This window comes from Onychomys torridus, chromosome 22 (genome assembly GCF_903995425.1).
Source record: "Onychomys torridus chromosome 22, mOncTor1.1, whole genome shotgun sequence".
Classification (NCBI taxonomy): domain Eukaryota; kingdom Metazoa; phylum Chordata; class Mammalia; order Rodentia; family Cricetidae; genus Onychomys; species Onychomys torridus.
This window is the reverse complement of record NC_050464.1, coordinates 9,021,314-9,039,350: the sequence shown is the minus strand read 5'-3', so window position 1 is coordinate 9,039,350 and position 18,037 is coordinate 9,021,314. Positions and strand designations below refer to the sequence as shown.

At 47.8% G+C, this 18,037-nt stretch overlaps 1 protein-coding gene across 2 annotated transcripts in view; it reads right to left on the bottom strand.

Annotated features, from left to right (window-relative positions):
* Positions 1-18,037, bottom strand: part of Mmd2 (monocyte to macrophage differentiation associated 2) — a 46,028-nt gene that overhangs the window by 8,711 nt on the left and 19,280 nt on the right. For both annotated transcript variants that reach the window (XM_036171856.1, XM_036171857.1), the window contains exons 2-4: positions 7,937-8,018; positions 3,483-3,643; positions 3,069-3,143 (exon numbers count right to left, since the gene is read on the bottom strand). In XM_036171856.1, coding sequence (XP_036027749.1) covers positions 3,069-3,143; positions 3,483-3,643; positions 7,937-8,018 — 318 coding nt within the window. The remainder of the gene's footprint in view (positions 1-3,068; positions 3,144-3,482; positions 3,644-7,936; positions 8,019-18,037) is intronic.

The following is an 18,037-nucleotide window of genomic DNA, read 5'->3' as shown; positions in this document are numbered from 1 at the left end:
TGGATACAGCGTAACATGTTGAAAAGAAAACAAGGCTGCAGGCTAGGGGATGGAAAAGAATGATCGCAGGACATCGAGGTATGAAAGAGGAGATAAAGCTGACAGTTTTCCTGCTTCTAACTCTATCCTGGATTTTTGTTTTGGGTGTTGGACACATGCATAAAAATGTATTTGATGATAAAAATGTAAACTCCAAAGTGAAGCACCACAGCTTCCATTCCGGATGGCTACTCTAACTCTATAGCAGTTCATTGAGATGGACAGGCTTGGGATATGGCTAATTTTTGACATGTGATTTTATTTTTGCAAGTTATCATAATACAGTTTATAAAATTTAAAATAAAAATAATAAATCTTTAAAAAAAAAAAAAAGAGTAGCAGGCCCAGAGAGATGGCTCAGCAGCTAAGAGCACTGTCTACTCCTCCAGAGGACCGGGGTTCAGTTCCCAGCACCCACCTGGTGGCTCCCAGGGTTCAGTTCCCAGCACCCACCTGGTGGCTCCCAGCTGCCTGTGACTCCAGTTCCAGGAGATCCAGCATACAACAGACATGTGAGTTGTGTCATGCAGGCAAAACCCCAATGCACATAAAATAAAAATAAACAAATTTGAAAAAAGAAGAGCAAACGTGGTGGCTATTACTGTCACCTTGATGAGACCTACAATCTCCCAGAAGAAGGTCCCCTAGGAGCAGTGAGCAGTGACTGCTGTAGGGAGACCCACCCAGTATGGAGGGCACCAGTTTTCGCCAAGCTCCTGCCGTGAAGGGCTGTACTCCTGAGCCTCCAGCTGGAATACATGCTTTCTCCCTTAAGCTGCTTTCATTGTGGTATCCCATCTCAGTCTGAGGTGGGGGCAAGACAGCAAGATTATATTCTTTGCACACAAGGTGAATTGTGTGTAGATGCAGAGGAAGATCTGAGCCCTTTCCCTGGCAGTTTGGTTTAGAAAAAGACAACTAATAAGGTGCCGAGGAGGAAGGTCCTTTAACTCTTCTCCGGAATGAAGTCCTTGGATGAGAAAGCCTTTGTTTTATTTTTTTAAATTCATATGGGGGGCACACGTGAGAGCAGGTGCCAGAGTGCCATTGGATACCAAAGAGTATGGTGATATTTTATCTGTGTACCCCAATAAAGCTTATCTGGAGAGCAGAGGAAAAAGCCAGTCACTACAGTAAACACAGAGGTCAGGCAGTGGTAGCACACGCCTTTAATGCCAGCACTTGGGAGGCAGAGGCGGGAGGATCTCAGTGGAAGAGAGCAGAACTGGAGTTAGAGGTGGTTGTGAACTGTGACATTGGTGCTGGGAACTGAACTCCAGTCCTCTGCAAGAGCAGCAGGTGCTCTCAACACTGAAGGCAAAGAGGGGAAATGAAGAAAGCAGGAGGGTGGGGGCGGGGGCGGGGACACTCTATCAGTATCTAGTTGTCATCACAGGAGGCAGAGGCAGTCGGATCTCTGTGAGTTCAAGGCCAGCCTGGTCTACAGCGTGAGTTCCAGGACAACCAGGACTGTTACACACACACAAAAAAACCCTGTCTTCAAAAAGAAAGGAAGGAAGGAAGGAAGAGAGGAAGAGAGGGAGGGGAAGAGAAAGAGAGAGAGAGAGAGTGAGAGAGAGACAGAGAGAGAGAGAGAGAGAGAGAGAGAGAGAGAGAGAGACAGAGAGAGGTTAAGTAGCAGAGCTGGCACACACTGTAGTCCCAGTTCCCCGGAGAAGACTGAATGAAGTCAGATGATCTGTTCACAGAAGTTCCTGACCAGCCAAGGCAACATAACAAGATGCCATCTCAGAAAAAGTATGGGAGGAAGGTTGTTTACCTAGCACTTGTGAAAGAAAGTCTAAGTTCTACTTTTATCACAGTGATTTAAAAAAAAAAATGTAGTTTTCTGTGTGGAAGAAATGTGGTCATCCAAAATTCCTGATCCAAATTCCTGAAGAATGATGGAGGGTGATTCCAGATACCAACACACTTAAAACACGGACACATATGTACAACACACACACACACACACACACACACACACACACACACACGAAAAGGAAAACAGGCATGTATAATAAAAAGTATAAATAGATACTTAGCATTTTGTTTTGTTTTCCAGACAGGAGCTCACTAAATAGCCAGGGTTGGCCTCAAGCTTTGCCTCAGCCTCCCAAAGCCTGGAGTTGCAAGTATATGCCACACATGTGTCTAAATACATGCTTTACAATGTACAGTATATGTATGAAACATAGAGGGGAAGTGAGACTCAGTGATAGAGAACTGATTTGATTCCCAGCACTACAAGGAAAAAAAGATAAAAATATCTTAAAAACAAGTAACTTTTTTTTGAAACAGGGTCTCACTCTGTAGCGCTGCTGACCTCAAACTCACAGAGATCTACCTGCCTCTGCCTCCCAAGTACTGGGAGTAAAGGTATGTACTACCACACCTAACAAAAAGTAATGCTTTTAAAACACACATATAAACCAGGCACCCGTGGTGCACACTTGTAATCTCAGCACTGGAAAAGCAGAGGCAGAAGGGTCAGGAATCCAAGGCCAGCCTAAGCTATATAGAGAGTTCAAGGCTGGCCTGGGTAACCTGAGATTCTCTCTCTCTCTCTCTCTCTCTCTCTCTCTCTCTCTCTCTCTCTCTCTCACACACACACACACACACACACACACACACACACACTACACACTACACACATACACACACACACACAAATAATGATTAAAAAACAAAAACAAAACTACATGCATATCTGTATATATGTGCAAGTGAGTCTATACATCTATACAGCCGTTGACATTTATATCTGTAAATATATGTAAATATATGTTAATGTATACATACGTATTTGCATACTCACAGACGTACACATTTGCTCTTTTTTGCCTACAACATCCCTGGAAGGACACTGGTCATAAGTAGGTATTTCTTGGCACGAGAGAGAGGATGAGCATGTCTTCTCACCTACTCCCTGTCTGTGTGGTCACCAGTCACCCACCCGAAGGTAGACAGAAATTCCAGCAGAAGAAAGGAAGGCAGCCAGTGTAGCGGGGAGGGTTGCTGGCACTCACCAAGGAGCATAGGAGGCCGCAATGAAGAAGTAAATGACCATCCGGTCGATCATGTGCAGGCAGTGTTCTACCATCCTAGGGTGGGTAGAGAAGGTGGCAGGTCATTACCCCTGTGTCCCCGGCAGGCACGGGAGTGCCGCAGCACTGCCTAGGGACAGCCTTGCCTTCCCCAGTGGGAGAGAGACTGAGAGACAGAGTTGAGAGAGGTGCCCACCCCACCCTGGACTCACCCCCTCCAGCCTGAGTCCCTCCACCTGTAACGGACCAGAGCAACAGTTTTCCAGGCTGCCTGCCATGCTGGGGGTTTATGAAAGGGTCTCAGGACCCCGTTACAGGGAATGATGGCACGCCTCTGACTATGTGTGTACAGAGTGTATGCCCATGTGCCCTTCCCGTGGGTGGGGTGGAGGGTACCTGAGGTGGCTCTTCTTCCAGGAGACTGTGTGGAAAATGGTGGATACTACAAAGAGGCCACAGAGGCCAAGGCCGTAGATCCAGGCAGATATGGTCTCCCAGTCATCGTCCGACAGGAAGTAGAGGTTGGAGCTGCCAAGGATGCTGGGAATGATCCAGAACTAGAGCGAGAGAAGACAGAACAGGGCCAGCCTTTTTAAAAATAGATACATTTTCTGAAGATGCATTTTATTTTTAATGTTGTGTATATGTGTGGGGTGGGGCTGGGAGCTACATTATGAATGCAGGAGTCCGTAGAGGCCAGAAGAGAAAACTGGATCCCTAGGAGCTGGACTTTCTGATGGTTTTCACATAGCTGGCTGTCTTAAATGTGGTCTTAAATATCACCCATAACATGGGTGCTGGGAAACAAACTCAGATCCTCTACAAGAGCAGTCAGTGCGTGTTCTCAACTGCTGAAGCATCTCTCCACCTGCAAGGACCAGCCCTTTTGTGGGTTGCATGGGGGGAGTCTGTGATGTGGCACACAGCAGGCTTTTTACATTACTTATTATGGCACTGGGTTACACTTTCCTGCACATGCACATGAAGGCCAAAGGTCAGCCTCAGGTATCATTCCTCAGGCACTGTTCACCCTGCTTGTCTGTCTATTGGAAACATTTTTGTTAATTGAGTGTGTGTGTGTGTGTGTGTGTGTGTGTGTGTGTGTGTGCGCGCAGGAGCGCACTATTGGAGGTGAGAGACAGGCAGGTTCTCTTCTACCATGCAGGCCTTGGGAACTGAACTCAGGTCCTCAAGCTTGTGTAGAAAGCATTTACTGAGCTATCCTCACCGGCCAGGCTCAGGGGAGTACAGAACCCCAAGATCTCTGCACTGACTGGTTCCCTTTCTCTAGATCATGCTCCCAATACCTAGACAACATGGTGCCCACCAAGTACATGAAGGCTAACAGTGCCACTAAAGAAGTGAGACATTTCATTTTGGAGGGATGGGGTCCATTTTCATCTTTCAAAAACTTGAACTAACATATTAAGACGTAAAAACTGTACTTATTGGGGCATGAAGAGACAGCTCAGTGGTTAAAAGCACTGGCTATTCATCCAGAGGACCCAGATTCAATTCTTGGCACCCACAAGTGGCTTATAACTGCCTGTAACTCTAGCTCTAGGGAAGCTGATCCCATCTTCTGGCCTCTGTGGACACCAGGCATGCACACAGTGAAAGGACAAACATCCAGGCCAAATGCCCATCGACATAAAATTACAATTACAAATGAAAACTTGTACTTAACGGACTGGGTAGATGGTTCAATGAGTGGGGCACTTGCCATGCAAGTGTGAGGACCCAAGTTCAGATCCTGGAACCCAAATAAAGACAGGTGTAGTTGATGGGAGCCAGGCAATCCAAGGTTTTCCTGAGGCCCTAATGTATGGAGAAGGAACGTAGTTCCCTGTCTAAAACCATGAACGTGCTTGGCACAGCCAGTAATGGCCTGGGGGTTGAGTCTTGGGGGAGCTGCAATTTCCGATCCTGGGAATCTAACTCTTCCCCACTAAGGGGTTGTTCTTATCAGTCCAGGGCCACCGTGTGCTCAGTCTGCAACATACTTGAGATATCTCGTGTCCCTTTGGTGCAACATTGCTTGATTATCTCCCTGCTGACTTTGTCCCACTGTGGGATAGATTTCTGTTGACTCTGTCCCATTTCCCCCTGCAAATAGTATATAAAATGCGGTGGTGGCCTTTAATCCCAGAATTTGAGAGGCAGAGGCAGGTAGATCTCTGAGTTCGAGGCCAGCCTGGTCTACAGAATGAGTTCCAGGATAGCCAGAAATGTTACACAGAGAAACCTTGTCAAAGGAAGGAAGGAAGGAAGGAAGGAAGGAAGGAAGGAAGGAAGGAAGGAAGGAAGGAAGGAAGAAAAAGAAAGAAAGAAAGAAAGAAAGAAAGAAAGAAAGAAAGAAAGAAGCCTCATGCAGCCCCCTGATTTCAGCCTTCTGTGTTTATTTCCTTGTTCCTGGTCCTCCTCCTCAACACCACGCTGCTTTGAACCCTTATTCCTGTGGTTTGGGTCACATGGTAGCACATGTCTGTAATCCCGGCACTTCTACACAATCCTAGCATTTCTACAGTAAGATGGAAGAATTCCCAAAAACTCATGGGCAAGCTAGCCTGGCCTACACCTGTCCAACAGAGACCATCTCAAACAAGGTGGGAGGTGAGAAGCGAAACCTTGCATTCTGCTCTCCACACCTGCATCATGGCACACACGTGTGCTCACACTCTGACATACAAATAGGCACACACACCTCACACACACACACACAGAGATTTTAAAAAGTTGTGCATGTTCATGTGGTTCCATGAACATTCTGTTTGAGACAGGATTTCATGGCAGGCTAGCCTCAAACTCAACTATGTCCTATCTCAGCCTCCCAAAGGCTAGAGTCACAGGCCTATGCCACCACGCCTGGCTCCATGCAGAGTTTTATCATCATCATTATTATGTAAGTATTCATATATTAATTATGTTTGTGGGGGGATGCATTGAGTGCAGGTGCCAGTGGAGGCCAGAAGAAGGCATTAGAACCCCTGAAGATGGAGTTACAGGCTGTTGTAAGCTGTCTGCTATGGGTACAGGGACCTGAACTCAGATCAAAGACAGCTATCTCCTCAAACTTGTATCCTTGCTTTAGGATAAAAACTCCCCAATCCTTCTAGGTTTGTTTGTTTCTTGTTTGCCGTGCTGAGGGTGGTACTTTGGGCCTTCCTCATACTGTACAAGGACTCTACCAACTGAGCTACATCCCCAACTCTCTTTCAAGATTTTTGAAATGTACAGTTCCATAGTTGTGTTGGAAGAAGGCTTGTGTATCATTCCCAAAGCCCTGAGTTCCTTCCCCATCACCACATAAAGCAGGCATGGTAGTGAACACCTGTAATCCCAGCATTCAGAAGGTGGAGATTGAAGGAAGAACCTTCAGAATTCAAGTTCATCCTTAGCTACATAATGAGTTTAAGACTAGCCTGAGCTACATGAGACCCCATTTCAAGAGGAGACAGAGCAGGAGGAGAGGAAGGCCACTCAAAAGCGATAGAAAATGAACCCCTGAATCCTTTACCTTTACAAATCTGTGACCTGCCTCCCCTAAACCTTCCATCTTTCCTCATGAGAGTACCGGAAATTGTTCAACAACTGAGTGATGGACAGGTCATTCTAGCATGGCAAATGTTGTGGAATAATCTTTTTGTACACTATGAAGATGTGTCATTCTGATTGGTTTAATAAAAAGCTGAAAGGCCATTAGCTAGGCAGGAGGTATAGGCGAGACAGCCAGACACAGAGGATGATGGGAAGAAGAAGGGCAGAGTTGCCAGCAGACACAGAGGGAGCAAGACATGCTAGAGGACAGGTAAAAGGCACAAGCCATATGGCAACATGTAGATGGATAGAAATGGCTTAATTTAAATTGTAAGAGCTAGTTAGAAACAAGCCTAAGCTGTCAGCCAAGCTTTTATAATTAATAATAAGTCTCCATGTCATGATTTGGGAGCTTGTACAGAAAAATCCGCCTACAGTTCTATAGTCCTTTAGACCCACACTACTGGGGCACCTGGGATATTTTAAAAAAAAAAAAAAGTCACATGGGATGGTTTGAGAACTGAGGCGATGGCCCCATCAGCAAATTGCTGGCTATGCAATCATGAGGACCTGAGCTCAGATCCTTAGAATCCATGTCAAAAGCTGAATCCCATGCTTGGAATCCCAGTATTGGGAAGCAGAAACTGGCAGGTCCCTGGGGTCATCAAGTCAGTCAGCCAAGGATGTCAACGGAGTCAGCAAGATGATTTCATGTAAGCCTGATACCTAAGTTTGCTCCCTGAGCCCCACAGAGCAAGTGGAGAACTGACTCTGTCCTCTGACCTCCACACTTGCACACCCACACTCACACATAAATAAAAAGCAAATAATTTTAAAGAAACGAGATGGCTCATCAGTTAAAAGTGATTCGTGCTCTTTTAATTCTCAGGAACTCTCATGTAGCTCAGTCTGTCCTGGAGCTTGCTATGTACAGGCTGGCCTCAAACTCACAGAGATCCTCCTGCCTCCTCTGCCTCTGCCTGCAGAGTGCTGAGACTAAAGGTGTGCACCATTACATGCAGCTTTCAGTGCTCTTTTAGAGGACCTGCGTTCAATCCCAGCACCCACACTGAGCAGTTCACAACTGCCTGAAACTTCAGCTCCAGGGAATCTGACGCCCTCTTCTGGCCTCTATGAGCACCTGCACTCACCTGCATATACACACAGATAATATATATATATATATATATATATATATATATATATATATATATATATATATATATATATATATACAATAGATTGAGGAGAGTGCCTTCCTTATCCCCCACCCTGAAGGGTCCCCATGTCAGTACCCCTTTAAGTCAACTCACAGCATGGGTAGCACAGTTGGCTGCATGTTCATATTCTGTGGGCTGGTACCTCTTGTGTGCCGGGACTCGGTCATTCATAAACCTGCAATGAGAGGCAGAAAGAGTTTCAGAAAGGCTGGATGAGGAAGCCAGAGTCCAGATTCTCACCCACACAGCTTTCCTTCTTCTCTCTCCTTCCTTCCGTCTCGATTTCTGAGTACTACAGCTTTCAATTGCGTGTGTGTGCTTGTGTGGTGCATGTGTATGTGCTTGCTTTTGTGTTCACACATGTAGGCCAGTAGCCGACATTGAGTGTCTGCCTCAATTGCAGCCCTCCCTTATTTTTCAGACACGGTCACTTACTGAACCCACAGCATGCCATTTCAACTAGGCTGGCTGGCCAGTGAGCCTCAGAGACCCGCCTGTCTCAGCCCTGCCCCTCTTGCCACTACAAGCTCTGTCATCACATGCACCTGCCTTTTACATGGGTTCTGGGATTTGAACTCAGGCCCTCAGGCTTATCCAGCAGGTGCTTTACCTGGCGAGCCATCTCCTCTTTCCCACTAAGTGTTCCGTGTCTAATCCTCAATATGATGTTTGTTTACTGGGAACGGGGAGGGGGGGGAACAACTCAGCCGGCTGAGTGCTTGCCTAGCATGTGCAAAGCTCTGAGTACCACCCTAGCACCTCATAAACTGGTGTAATCACCGCACATGTGTAACCCCTGCACTTGCGGGGCAGAGGCAGGAGGATCCTGAGTGCTGGAATTGCAGATACACACCTGACTCTTGCAGCACTGGATGGACCCCAGGGCTTCACACAAACTATGCAAGCACGTTACCACCAACTTAGCCACAGTTCTAGACTTGAATTTCTCATAAAAATAAGAATTCCTGGAGCTAGAGATGGCTCAGAGGTTAAGAGCTCTTGTAAAGGACCCAAGTTCAGATCCCAACACCCACATCACGCAGCCCACAAGCCCTGAAACTCCAGTTCCAGGAGATCTGAGGCCATCTTAGCCTCTTTGTACACCTGCATATATGTGTACACACACACACACACACACACACACACACACACACACACATGCTAATAAACATTTGTGGTACACGCCTTTAATCCCAGCTCTTAAGAGACAGAAGCAGGTAAATCTATGTGGTTTCAGGGCCAGCCTGGTCTACTCAGAGAGTCTCAGATCAGCCAGGGCTATATATTGAGACTCTGTCTCATAAATAAATAAATATTTTAAAATAACAAGCCTTTCTTGTGTGTTGGTGTACGGAACCCTCAAAACGTCTTTGCCTCCATACAGCACAGTTTGGAGCAGAGAAGTGACATCACCAGGTGGCACAAGACTTGGTCCCAGCCCAGCTGGCTTCTGAGCCTGGATCTCCCATGACATGAGTGTGAAGGGCATTTCAGTCAGCCTGCTTGACACTTGAGAGTCCGTGGGGCCAGGAAGAGGTGTCCCAGATCTTCGGATGGAAACACCTGTACACATCTGGCTCTCAGCCCAAAAGACAGAACCAGCAAGTTGTGCAGTGTTCTGGGCAGCCTCTCACGTTTCCCCTGAGCTTCACCCAGCATCCTCCACCAGAGGGAGTCAGATGTCACCCAAAGACGGCGAGCTCAGTCCCTCACGACTCCAGCTACACAGGCTGAGGAAATGCTCAGTGGGTAAAAGTGCTTGCTGCACAACACAAGGACCTGAGTTTGAATCCTGAAGCCCTCGTGTGAAAAAGTTGGCTGTGGCTGTACACTCCTCTAATGCCAAAACTGGCGGAGGAGGAGAGAGGACACACACAGACAGATCCTGACATCTCACTGGCCAGTATACCCGAGCTTCTGCTCCAATTCAGACACAGACCCTGTCTTAAGGTAACAAAAATAGAGACTGATAGAGAGAAACACTCAGGATCTTCCTTTGGGGTCCACATGCGTGTTCGCACACGTGCAAACACAATGATTACTGTGCATTCCCCCAAAACACATGGCTCAGAACAAAGACCTCTGTGCATCATGATTCTTTGAGGTTTTATTGAGTACCTGCTGGATCAATGCAAGGTCCCCGGAACATGTATTTAGCACCTTCTGTTTGCCAGCACTCTCCTGATAGATGGAGCATTTGTGGAGCACCTTCTATATGCTGTCTGCAAGTCAGGGACAGCTCAGGGACCATTTATTGAACACCTTTTGTATACTGGATTCGCGCTGGTAAATATGCTGGAGCTTTTGATGGGGGGCTTTCTGTGAGCCTGCTCTCTGCTACTATATAGTCCACAGAGCATTTATCAGATGCCTTCTGTAGGCTAGCTGCTGGCATGCCGATGTGGCAAGACAGGGACAAAGGCTGGAGGTTGTTCGGTGCTGGTCACACAGCTTGTTCCGGTGCTCCTGTGTCTGATATAGGATGATACCTCCATGACTCCAGAGACCATGTCAGCTCCCCTGACCCCATGCTCTTCCACAGCATCCACTCTTGACTGCACAGTCCTGGTCGTGTAGTCCCACTGTCACATGGACAGGGGAACGCTGAGCTCATCAGACAGGTGAGAAAATGAAAGTCCCAGAGCTTCTGGACCATAACAACCAACTCCCAGTGTTTTCCATCCCAGGATCTGGGTGCCTTTGCAGGGGCAGATTGCAAACCAGACATGTGGGGGCTGGAGAGCTAGCTCAGCGGTTAAGAGCACTGGCTGTTCTTCCAAAAGACCCGGGTTCAAGTCCCAGCATCCATATGGCAGCTCACAGCTGTCTATAAGTCTATCTCCAGGGGATATGAAACGTATAATGCAGGTGAAACACCCATACACATAAAAAATAATAATATTTTTAAAAAAGAAAAAAAAAACCAGGCACATATCTAGTGCAGATTATCTAAGCTATTTGGGAAGCTACACAGGAGAGTCACAAGTTTGAGAGCTGCTGGAGATATAAAGTGAAGCTGAGACTAACCCTGGGCAACTTAGTGGGGTCCTGACTCAAACAAAGCACAAAGAGGTTTGGAGATGTGGCTCAGTGGTAGGGCACCCGCCTAGAATCCCCCAGTGAGGGGCTGGGGTGTGGCTCAGTGGTACAGCACCTGCCTAGAATCCCCAGTGAGGGGCTGGGGTGTGGCTCAGTGGTAGAGCACCTGCCTAGAATCCCCCAGTGAGGGGCTGGGGTGTGGTTCAGTGGTAGAGCCCCTGCCTAGAATCCCCAGTGAGGGGCTGGGGTGTGTCTCAGTGGTAGAGCACCTGCCTAGAATCCCCCAGTGAGGGGCTGGGGTGTGGCTCAGTGGTAGAGCACCTGCCTAGAATCCCCCAGTGAGGGGCTGGGGTGTGGCTCAGTGGTAGAGCCCTGCCTAGAATCCCCAGTGAGGGGCTGGGGTGTGGCTCAGTGGTAGAGCCCCTGCCTAGAATCCCCCAGTGAGGGGCTGGGGTGTGGCTCAGTGGTAGAGCACCTGCCTAGAATCCCCCAGTGAGGGGTTGGGGTGTGGCTCAATGGTAGAGCACCTGCCTAGAATCTGCTAGAGAGGGGCTGGGGTGTGTTCAGTGGTAGAGAACTTTCCTGGAATCCCCCAATGAGGGACCAGGGCATGGCTCGGCATATGCAGGACCCTAGGTTCAAGCTCCAGTTCCACAAACAAAATTTTGCACAAGAACAGTACAGAGAAGGATGACATCTAAGACAGTGGCAGGGAGAAGATGGCCTCGTGTCACAGAGGTAAAGATGGGAGCAACATTTCTCCAAGCCACCAAAGATCCCAGAACCTAGAAGAGGAGACCTCAGAACTAGAAAGAACAAGCCCTGCCCACACCTCGATCCTGGAAGTCAGCCCTCCAAGAACTGTGAAAGAATAACTCTGGGTGCCCAAGCCCTGCGTGTAGGCTTCTCTATTCCTGCGGGCAGATGACACTGGCTCACGTCACAGCAGGCATGTTAATTAGCTCTATCAAAGCCCCCAAGAAGCAATGACAATTGACGCGGCCACCAGCTGGTCTGAAGGTGGGTAGACAACTGAGGGGCCCACAGGTGGGCCAGCTCGTCACCCTCTGCAGGGAGGAGGTCCTGCACCTGTCACCAGGAGCCACCTTATCCTCTCCTGTGCCTTTAACTCCAGGCAAGCCACCCATGGTGCCAGCCATGTGGGTCCAGGGTGATGTCATGGTTGCCGTGGCGACCTGGGGCAGGCCGTTATTTATTTATTTCTGTCTTCCACAAAACTCCCCTTGTCTCTCCTTTAGGCTGTAGCTATTGAATGGAGGGTGATGGAGGAGGCCAAAAAGAGAGGCTTGAAGGTGGGGGAGCATGCCTTGGCAAAAGCCCAAGAAACCATTCCCACCACCCCAAAGACCCATGGACTTTTCTTTTAACTCCTTGTGACCCAGTGTTTTTCTTCAAAAAGCCCTAGACAGGCATTTTTAAAGAGCAACGAATTCACCTTTTGTGTTTTAATTTGTATGCAATAAAAAGGTCTCCCTATTTTGTAACATAGTTTGGGGAGTTTTAATGGATTTTTTTGATCATGAACTCGTCATCACCCTTAAATAATATAGCTGGCTATAATGATGCATGCCTGTAACCTCAGGTCAGGATCAGGACGTTAAGGGCAGCCTGAGCTACCCAGTGAATTTGAGGCTAACCTGAACTACATGAGACCCTATTTCAGAAAACCAATACAGGAATCTCAAGACAAAGCACGTTCTTAGGTGGAAGGGAGCTGTGCTTTGAATAGCAAACAATCTATGCAAATGAGTCAAAGGGGAACTTGTGTATTCACAAGAAAAACAGACCACACTAAAGGAAACCTTAGGGCTGAGGATACAGCTCAGCGGTACTGCACTTGTCTAGATAACCCCAGTGAGGGGTGCAGGTGGGGTCTGCGATAGAGCACCTGCCTAGAAACCACTCCCCCCCACCAAGTGAGGTTCTGGAGGTGCGGCTTGGCAGTGGACCACATGCCTAGTGTGTATGTACCAGGCCCTGGTTTCTATTCCCAACACTGAAAAAAAAATTCTTGTTAAAGATCATTTTGGGAGTTGGGGATTTAGCTCAGTGGTAGAGTGCTTGCCTAGCAAGCACAAGGCCCTGGGTTTGGTCCTCAGCTCAAAAAAAAAAGAAAAAAGAAAGAAAAGAAAAGATAATTTTGGTCATTTTTCAACTCTTTTGTCTCCTTTCCCCATTACACAGCCTTTAAGTCAGGCTTTAACATTTAGTATAATGAATTTTACCTGCGTTGTTATATGCTCTTTCCTAATTTTTTTAGAGAGAGAGCTTGAGACAGGGTGTCCATATGAAGGTCAGCAAATCACGGAAGTGTTGGTTCTCTCTGTCGGCCTTGTGGTTCCAGGACTCAAACTCACACAGCTATGCAAGGCAGCAAGAGCTTCTCACTGACGAGTCATTTCATTGGCTCAGTGTGTTGCTGTTTTACGAAGTGTTTTATTTATTTACTTTGTGTGTGTGCTTGCACATGTATGTAGAGGTTGATATCACACCACGTTTGTACGTGGATGCTGAGGACTGAACTCCCGTCCTCAATTGGCACTGGATATGCTAACTGAGTCATCTCCACAGCCCCTCCCCTTTTTATTTCTATTGTAATTCTTTTTATTTTGCAGTACTGGAGAAGGACTCCAAGGCCTTGTGTGTGCTAGGCGTGATGGTTAGTGTCAACTGATGAGTTGACAGAATCTAACATCACCTGAAAGATGGGCCTCCAGCCATTCTTGTGGGGATTATCTTGATTTTATTAATTGAGGTGGGAAGACCCACCCACTGTGGGTGGTACCCACTCCCTGGATGGGATCCTAGAATGTATAGATGGAGAAGGAGGCCACATCTTTAATCCTATCCTCCTGGAGGCAGAGGCAGGCACTTCTCTGGGAGTTAGAGGCCAGCCTGGGCTACGTAGAGAGTTTCGGGTCAGCCAGGTATATACAGTAAGAACCTGTCTCAAAAGTGGGGTGGAGCTGAGTGAGCAGGAGCATACAATCATCTCTCTTCATTCTCCTGATCATGGGTACAGTGATCAACTGCCTCAAGCCCCTGCTGCCTTGACTTGCCTGATGTGATGGATAGGACCCTTGAACATCAGCTGGAATAAATCCTTTCTCCTTTATGTGGTCCTTGTCAGGATATTTCATCACAGCAACAGGAAAAGATAGCTAGAAATTTCCAGTGAGACAGCCAACACCCTCAGCAGGCCTGTGATAGGCAAAGTAAAGGCGGAGGCGAAGCCCTTCTCCCCCACCTCTTGAGAACAGACTTTCCATTCTGTGGCCAGCCTTGAAGCCCCATGGCCATGTGGCTGCAGCCCCTTGGCAGGCTCCCAGACTGAGCCAGAATCCAAGGCCAGACCCTGGCAGCTGAGAACAGAATGCTGAGTCCCCTTCCCGGCCAGTCAGTCTAGCTGACTTGCTGAGCTCCCGGTTTAGTGAGAGACGATCAAAAAAATAAGATGGAGGGAAATCAAGGCAGACACCTGGAGTCAGTCTCTATCAGCACGTGTGCACATGTGCAGTCGAGCTGCACACACATAGGCAAGTGTATACACACGACGTTAAAAGAGAGTGGGGCCAGTGAGGTGGCTCAGTGACTAAAGGTACTAGCTGTAAGGATTTTTTTTTTTTAAAAAAAAAAGGCAAAGTGGGTACCTCTCAGTGGGCCCTGCCAAGATATGCCACTAAGCAAACACGCCACATGCAACAGAGTTAGTGTAAGAGGTTTATTAGGGGAGGGGAGAGAGGGAGCATAAAAGAGAGAAAGACCACGTCCAAGCGGGGACGTGGGAGAGGCAGGCAGACAGACGGACAGATAGACAGAGAAATAGAGAGAACGGGAAGAGACCAGAGGAAAGGAGAGGTAAGATGTGAGCTGTGACTGGCGGGCTCTTTCCCGGGGTGCACATGTTCGCACAGCGGGTGGTGGAAAGACACCTGGCGACAGCTGATGATGTAACTATTCGGCTGCCTCTGCAGAAACTAACCCTTGCTACCAAACCTGATGACTTGAGTTCGATTCCTGGGTCCCACACGGTGGAGGAGAGAACCAACTCCCACATGCTGTCCTCTGACTTCCACACAGGTTCCACGGCATGTGTGTACCCCCACATACAAACAAATATGACAAATGAAATAAAAGAGAGAGAGAGAACTATGGACTGTTATAGTCTGCAGCTCAGGGGAACCTCAAACACTAGGCTAGGGACAGAAGGCACAGCCCAATGAGTGGTGGCCTAGCACGCAGGAGGTCCTGAGTTCAATCCCCAGCTCTCCCCACAAAAAAAAAAAAAAAAAAAAAAAAGCTATGCTAAATGAAAAGAACCAGCTCAAAAGGCAACATAGGACATGAAACACACATTCGTATCACAGCGGCCAGATCTGCAATGACAGCTTGATCGTAAGAATTATTTGAAGGGAAGGAGGACATTTTGAGTGGCCGGGTATCAGGTCCCAGTATTGAACAATGGGGCATGTTTGGTTGGAGGGGTGAGGGGGGTGTTCTGGGCATGTGGGAGAAGGTAGGTTGGTACGTTTAAAGATGAAGTGCCGAAATGTAGGCAAAGTCAGAGCAATATACTAGAGCAGGGCAAGGCTTGTTGCAAGATAGTACACCTGAGAAACCTACAGGAATGGCCCCTAATGACTGTGGACTTTTTGTAATTCTTCTATGCACACGAGACTTCCCAGACTATCTGGAACCCCATCTCTCCATCACCAAGCAGATCACAGAAGGTGTCAGAGCAAACAGTGCATACCAACTGCCTCTTTATTTTTTTTTTAATTTTACTTTCTTTCTTTCTTTCTTTCTTTCTTTATTTATTTCTTTATTTATTTATTTATCTATCTATCTATTTTGGTTTTTCAAGACAAGGTTTCTCTGTGTAGCTTTGCGCTTTTCCTGGAACTCACTTGATAGCCCAGGCTGGCCTCGAACTCACAGAGATCCACCTGGCTCTGCCTCCCGACTGCTGGGATTAAAGGCGTGCGCCGCCGCCGCCGCCGCCGCCGCCGCCGCCGCCGCCGCCACCACCACCACCTGGCACAACTGCCTCTTTAAAACAAAATTTATTACATGCATCTCGTGTGTGTGTGTGTGTGTGTGTGTGTGTGTGTGTGTGTGTGTGTAGATAGCCTCCACCACTGGTCCTCATCTTCTGCCTTGCTGAGGCAAGCTCTCTTCATTATTTGAGATGGTGTTAGCCATGACAGCTGGCCTGGAAGCTTCCAGGGATTCTCCGGGCCTCCCATATTGCCATAGAAGCACCAAGATCACAGATACACACTACTGTGTCCAGCTTTACATGGATTTAGTCCTCACACCACCACATCAAACACTTTACCCTCTGGCCATCTCCCTGGCTCCACTTTACTTATGAGATGGGGTCTCTCATTATCCTGAAACTCCCCAAGTAGTCTAGGCTGGCTGACTAGTGAGCCCCAAGAATTCTCTGCCTCCCCAATAATGGGATTACAACACATGCACTACAGAGCCTGGCTTATTTTTTAATGTGGTTTCTGGTGCTAGAACTCAGGCCCTCATGCTTGTACAGCAAGCACATTACCAGATGACAAACTCTCCGGTCCCAACTGTGGATGATGATGTCTTTACAGACACTTCTGAGAAGTCCATTCATCAAGGTGGAGGACAAGTGAAACCACAATCTATCTATTTTGTTTTTAAATAGGACGTCACTATGTAGCCTATGGATACTTAGTCCTCCTGCTTCCGCTCCCTGGTGCTAGGGTGACAGATGCATGCCACCACACCTGGCTAGTCACACAATTTTTAAGTGGTGGGGCTACTTTGCTGACCTGGAAAAGTAGGAAATATGAGGGAAAGCCAGACCGACCTCACTGTCAGCTACACTGGGAAAAGACCAGATGCAACGAGAATGAAAGATATATTAGTTTTTAGAGCTAGCCCAGGCTGGCCTTGAAATCACAACAATCCTCTAGGGTCTGCTGCCCAAGTTGGGATGATGGGCATATGCCACCACATCTGGTTAATGCAGAGCTGAACATTCTAGGCAAGCACTCAACCAGCTGAGCCACATCCCAGCCCTATTGATTGATTGATTGATTGATGACTGATTGATTGACAGTGATTGATTGATTGTGGTACTTTGGGTAGAACTTCACACTAACTACCACAGAGCCACACCCACAGCACTTTAATGAGATTTTAAAAAATAAATTCTAGCTGAGCAGTGGTGGTGCATGCCCAGCACTAGGAAGGCAGAGGCAGGAGACTCTGTGAGTTTGAGGCCAGCCTGGTCTACAGAGCAAGTTCCAGGATAGCCAGAGCTGTGACACAGAGAAACCCTGTCTTGAAAAGGAGAGAGAGAGAGAGAGAGAGAAATCTAATAATCCAGACACATTTTACTTACTAAAATTCAGGTTTTAATCAGTGCTCAAAACCAGACAGAGAAAAAACATACATGTAGGGAGGGGTTGGGGCGGCTAAAAGTAAAAAAGGTAAAGGTGCTTTCAGCCAAGCCTGATGACCTGAGTTCAAGCCCTGAGACCCACATGGTAGAAGGAGAGGACCGACTCCCAAAAGTTGTCCTCTGGCCTCCATTTGTTAGTGTGTGTGCTCTATCACTCTGAAACAAAATGTGTCACTTCCAGTGGCAGTGTTTTACACACACACACACACACACACACACACACACACACACATACACACACACTCACACACACACGAAGGGGATATAAATGACTTTAAAAACAAAGGACCAGTTTGGTTGGTTCTGCTGGGGGTGGGGGGTGGGGCTCAGTACTGGCTTAAATCGCTGTCAGAGATCCCCTGGACGCCCATCCACGGGAGAAGGGGAATGAAAGATGAGAAGTCCACACCAGGACCTGCCAGGCCACATCTGGAAGGAATAAGGGCTGAACATAGAAATATGGTGAGCAGTGGGCAAGGCTGATCGGCCCGCACACAGTGTGTGCCCATCGACTTCAACTGTGGGAGACCAGAGTCTGCAGACAAAGGTGGGCGACTGGCTATGCTGAACAGGGTCAGAACGAATGGAGATCCAGGACGCTGAGGGGGCCCTGGGAGGCCCTGCCTCGGCTTCTGTAGGTGCTCTCTCTCTCCCTCTGGCCTGTCACTAGGGTGTGTAGGAGAAAGTTA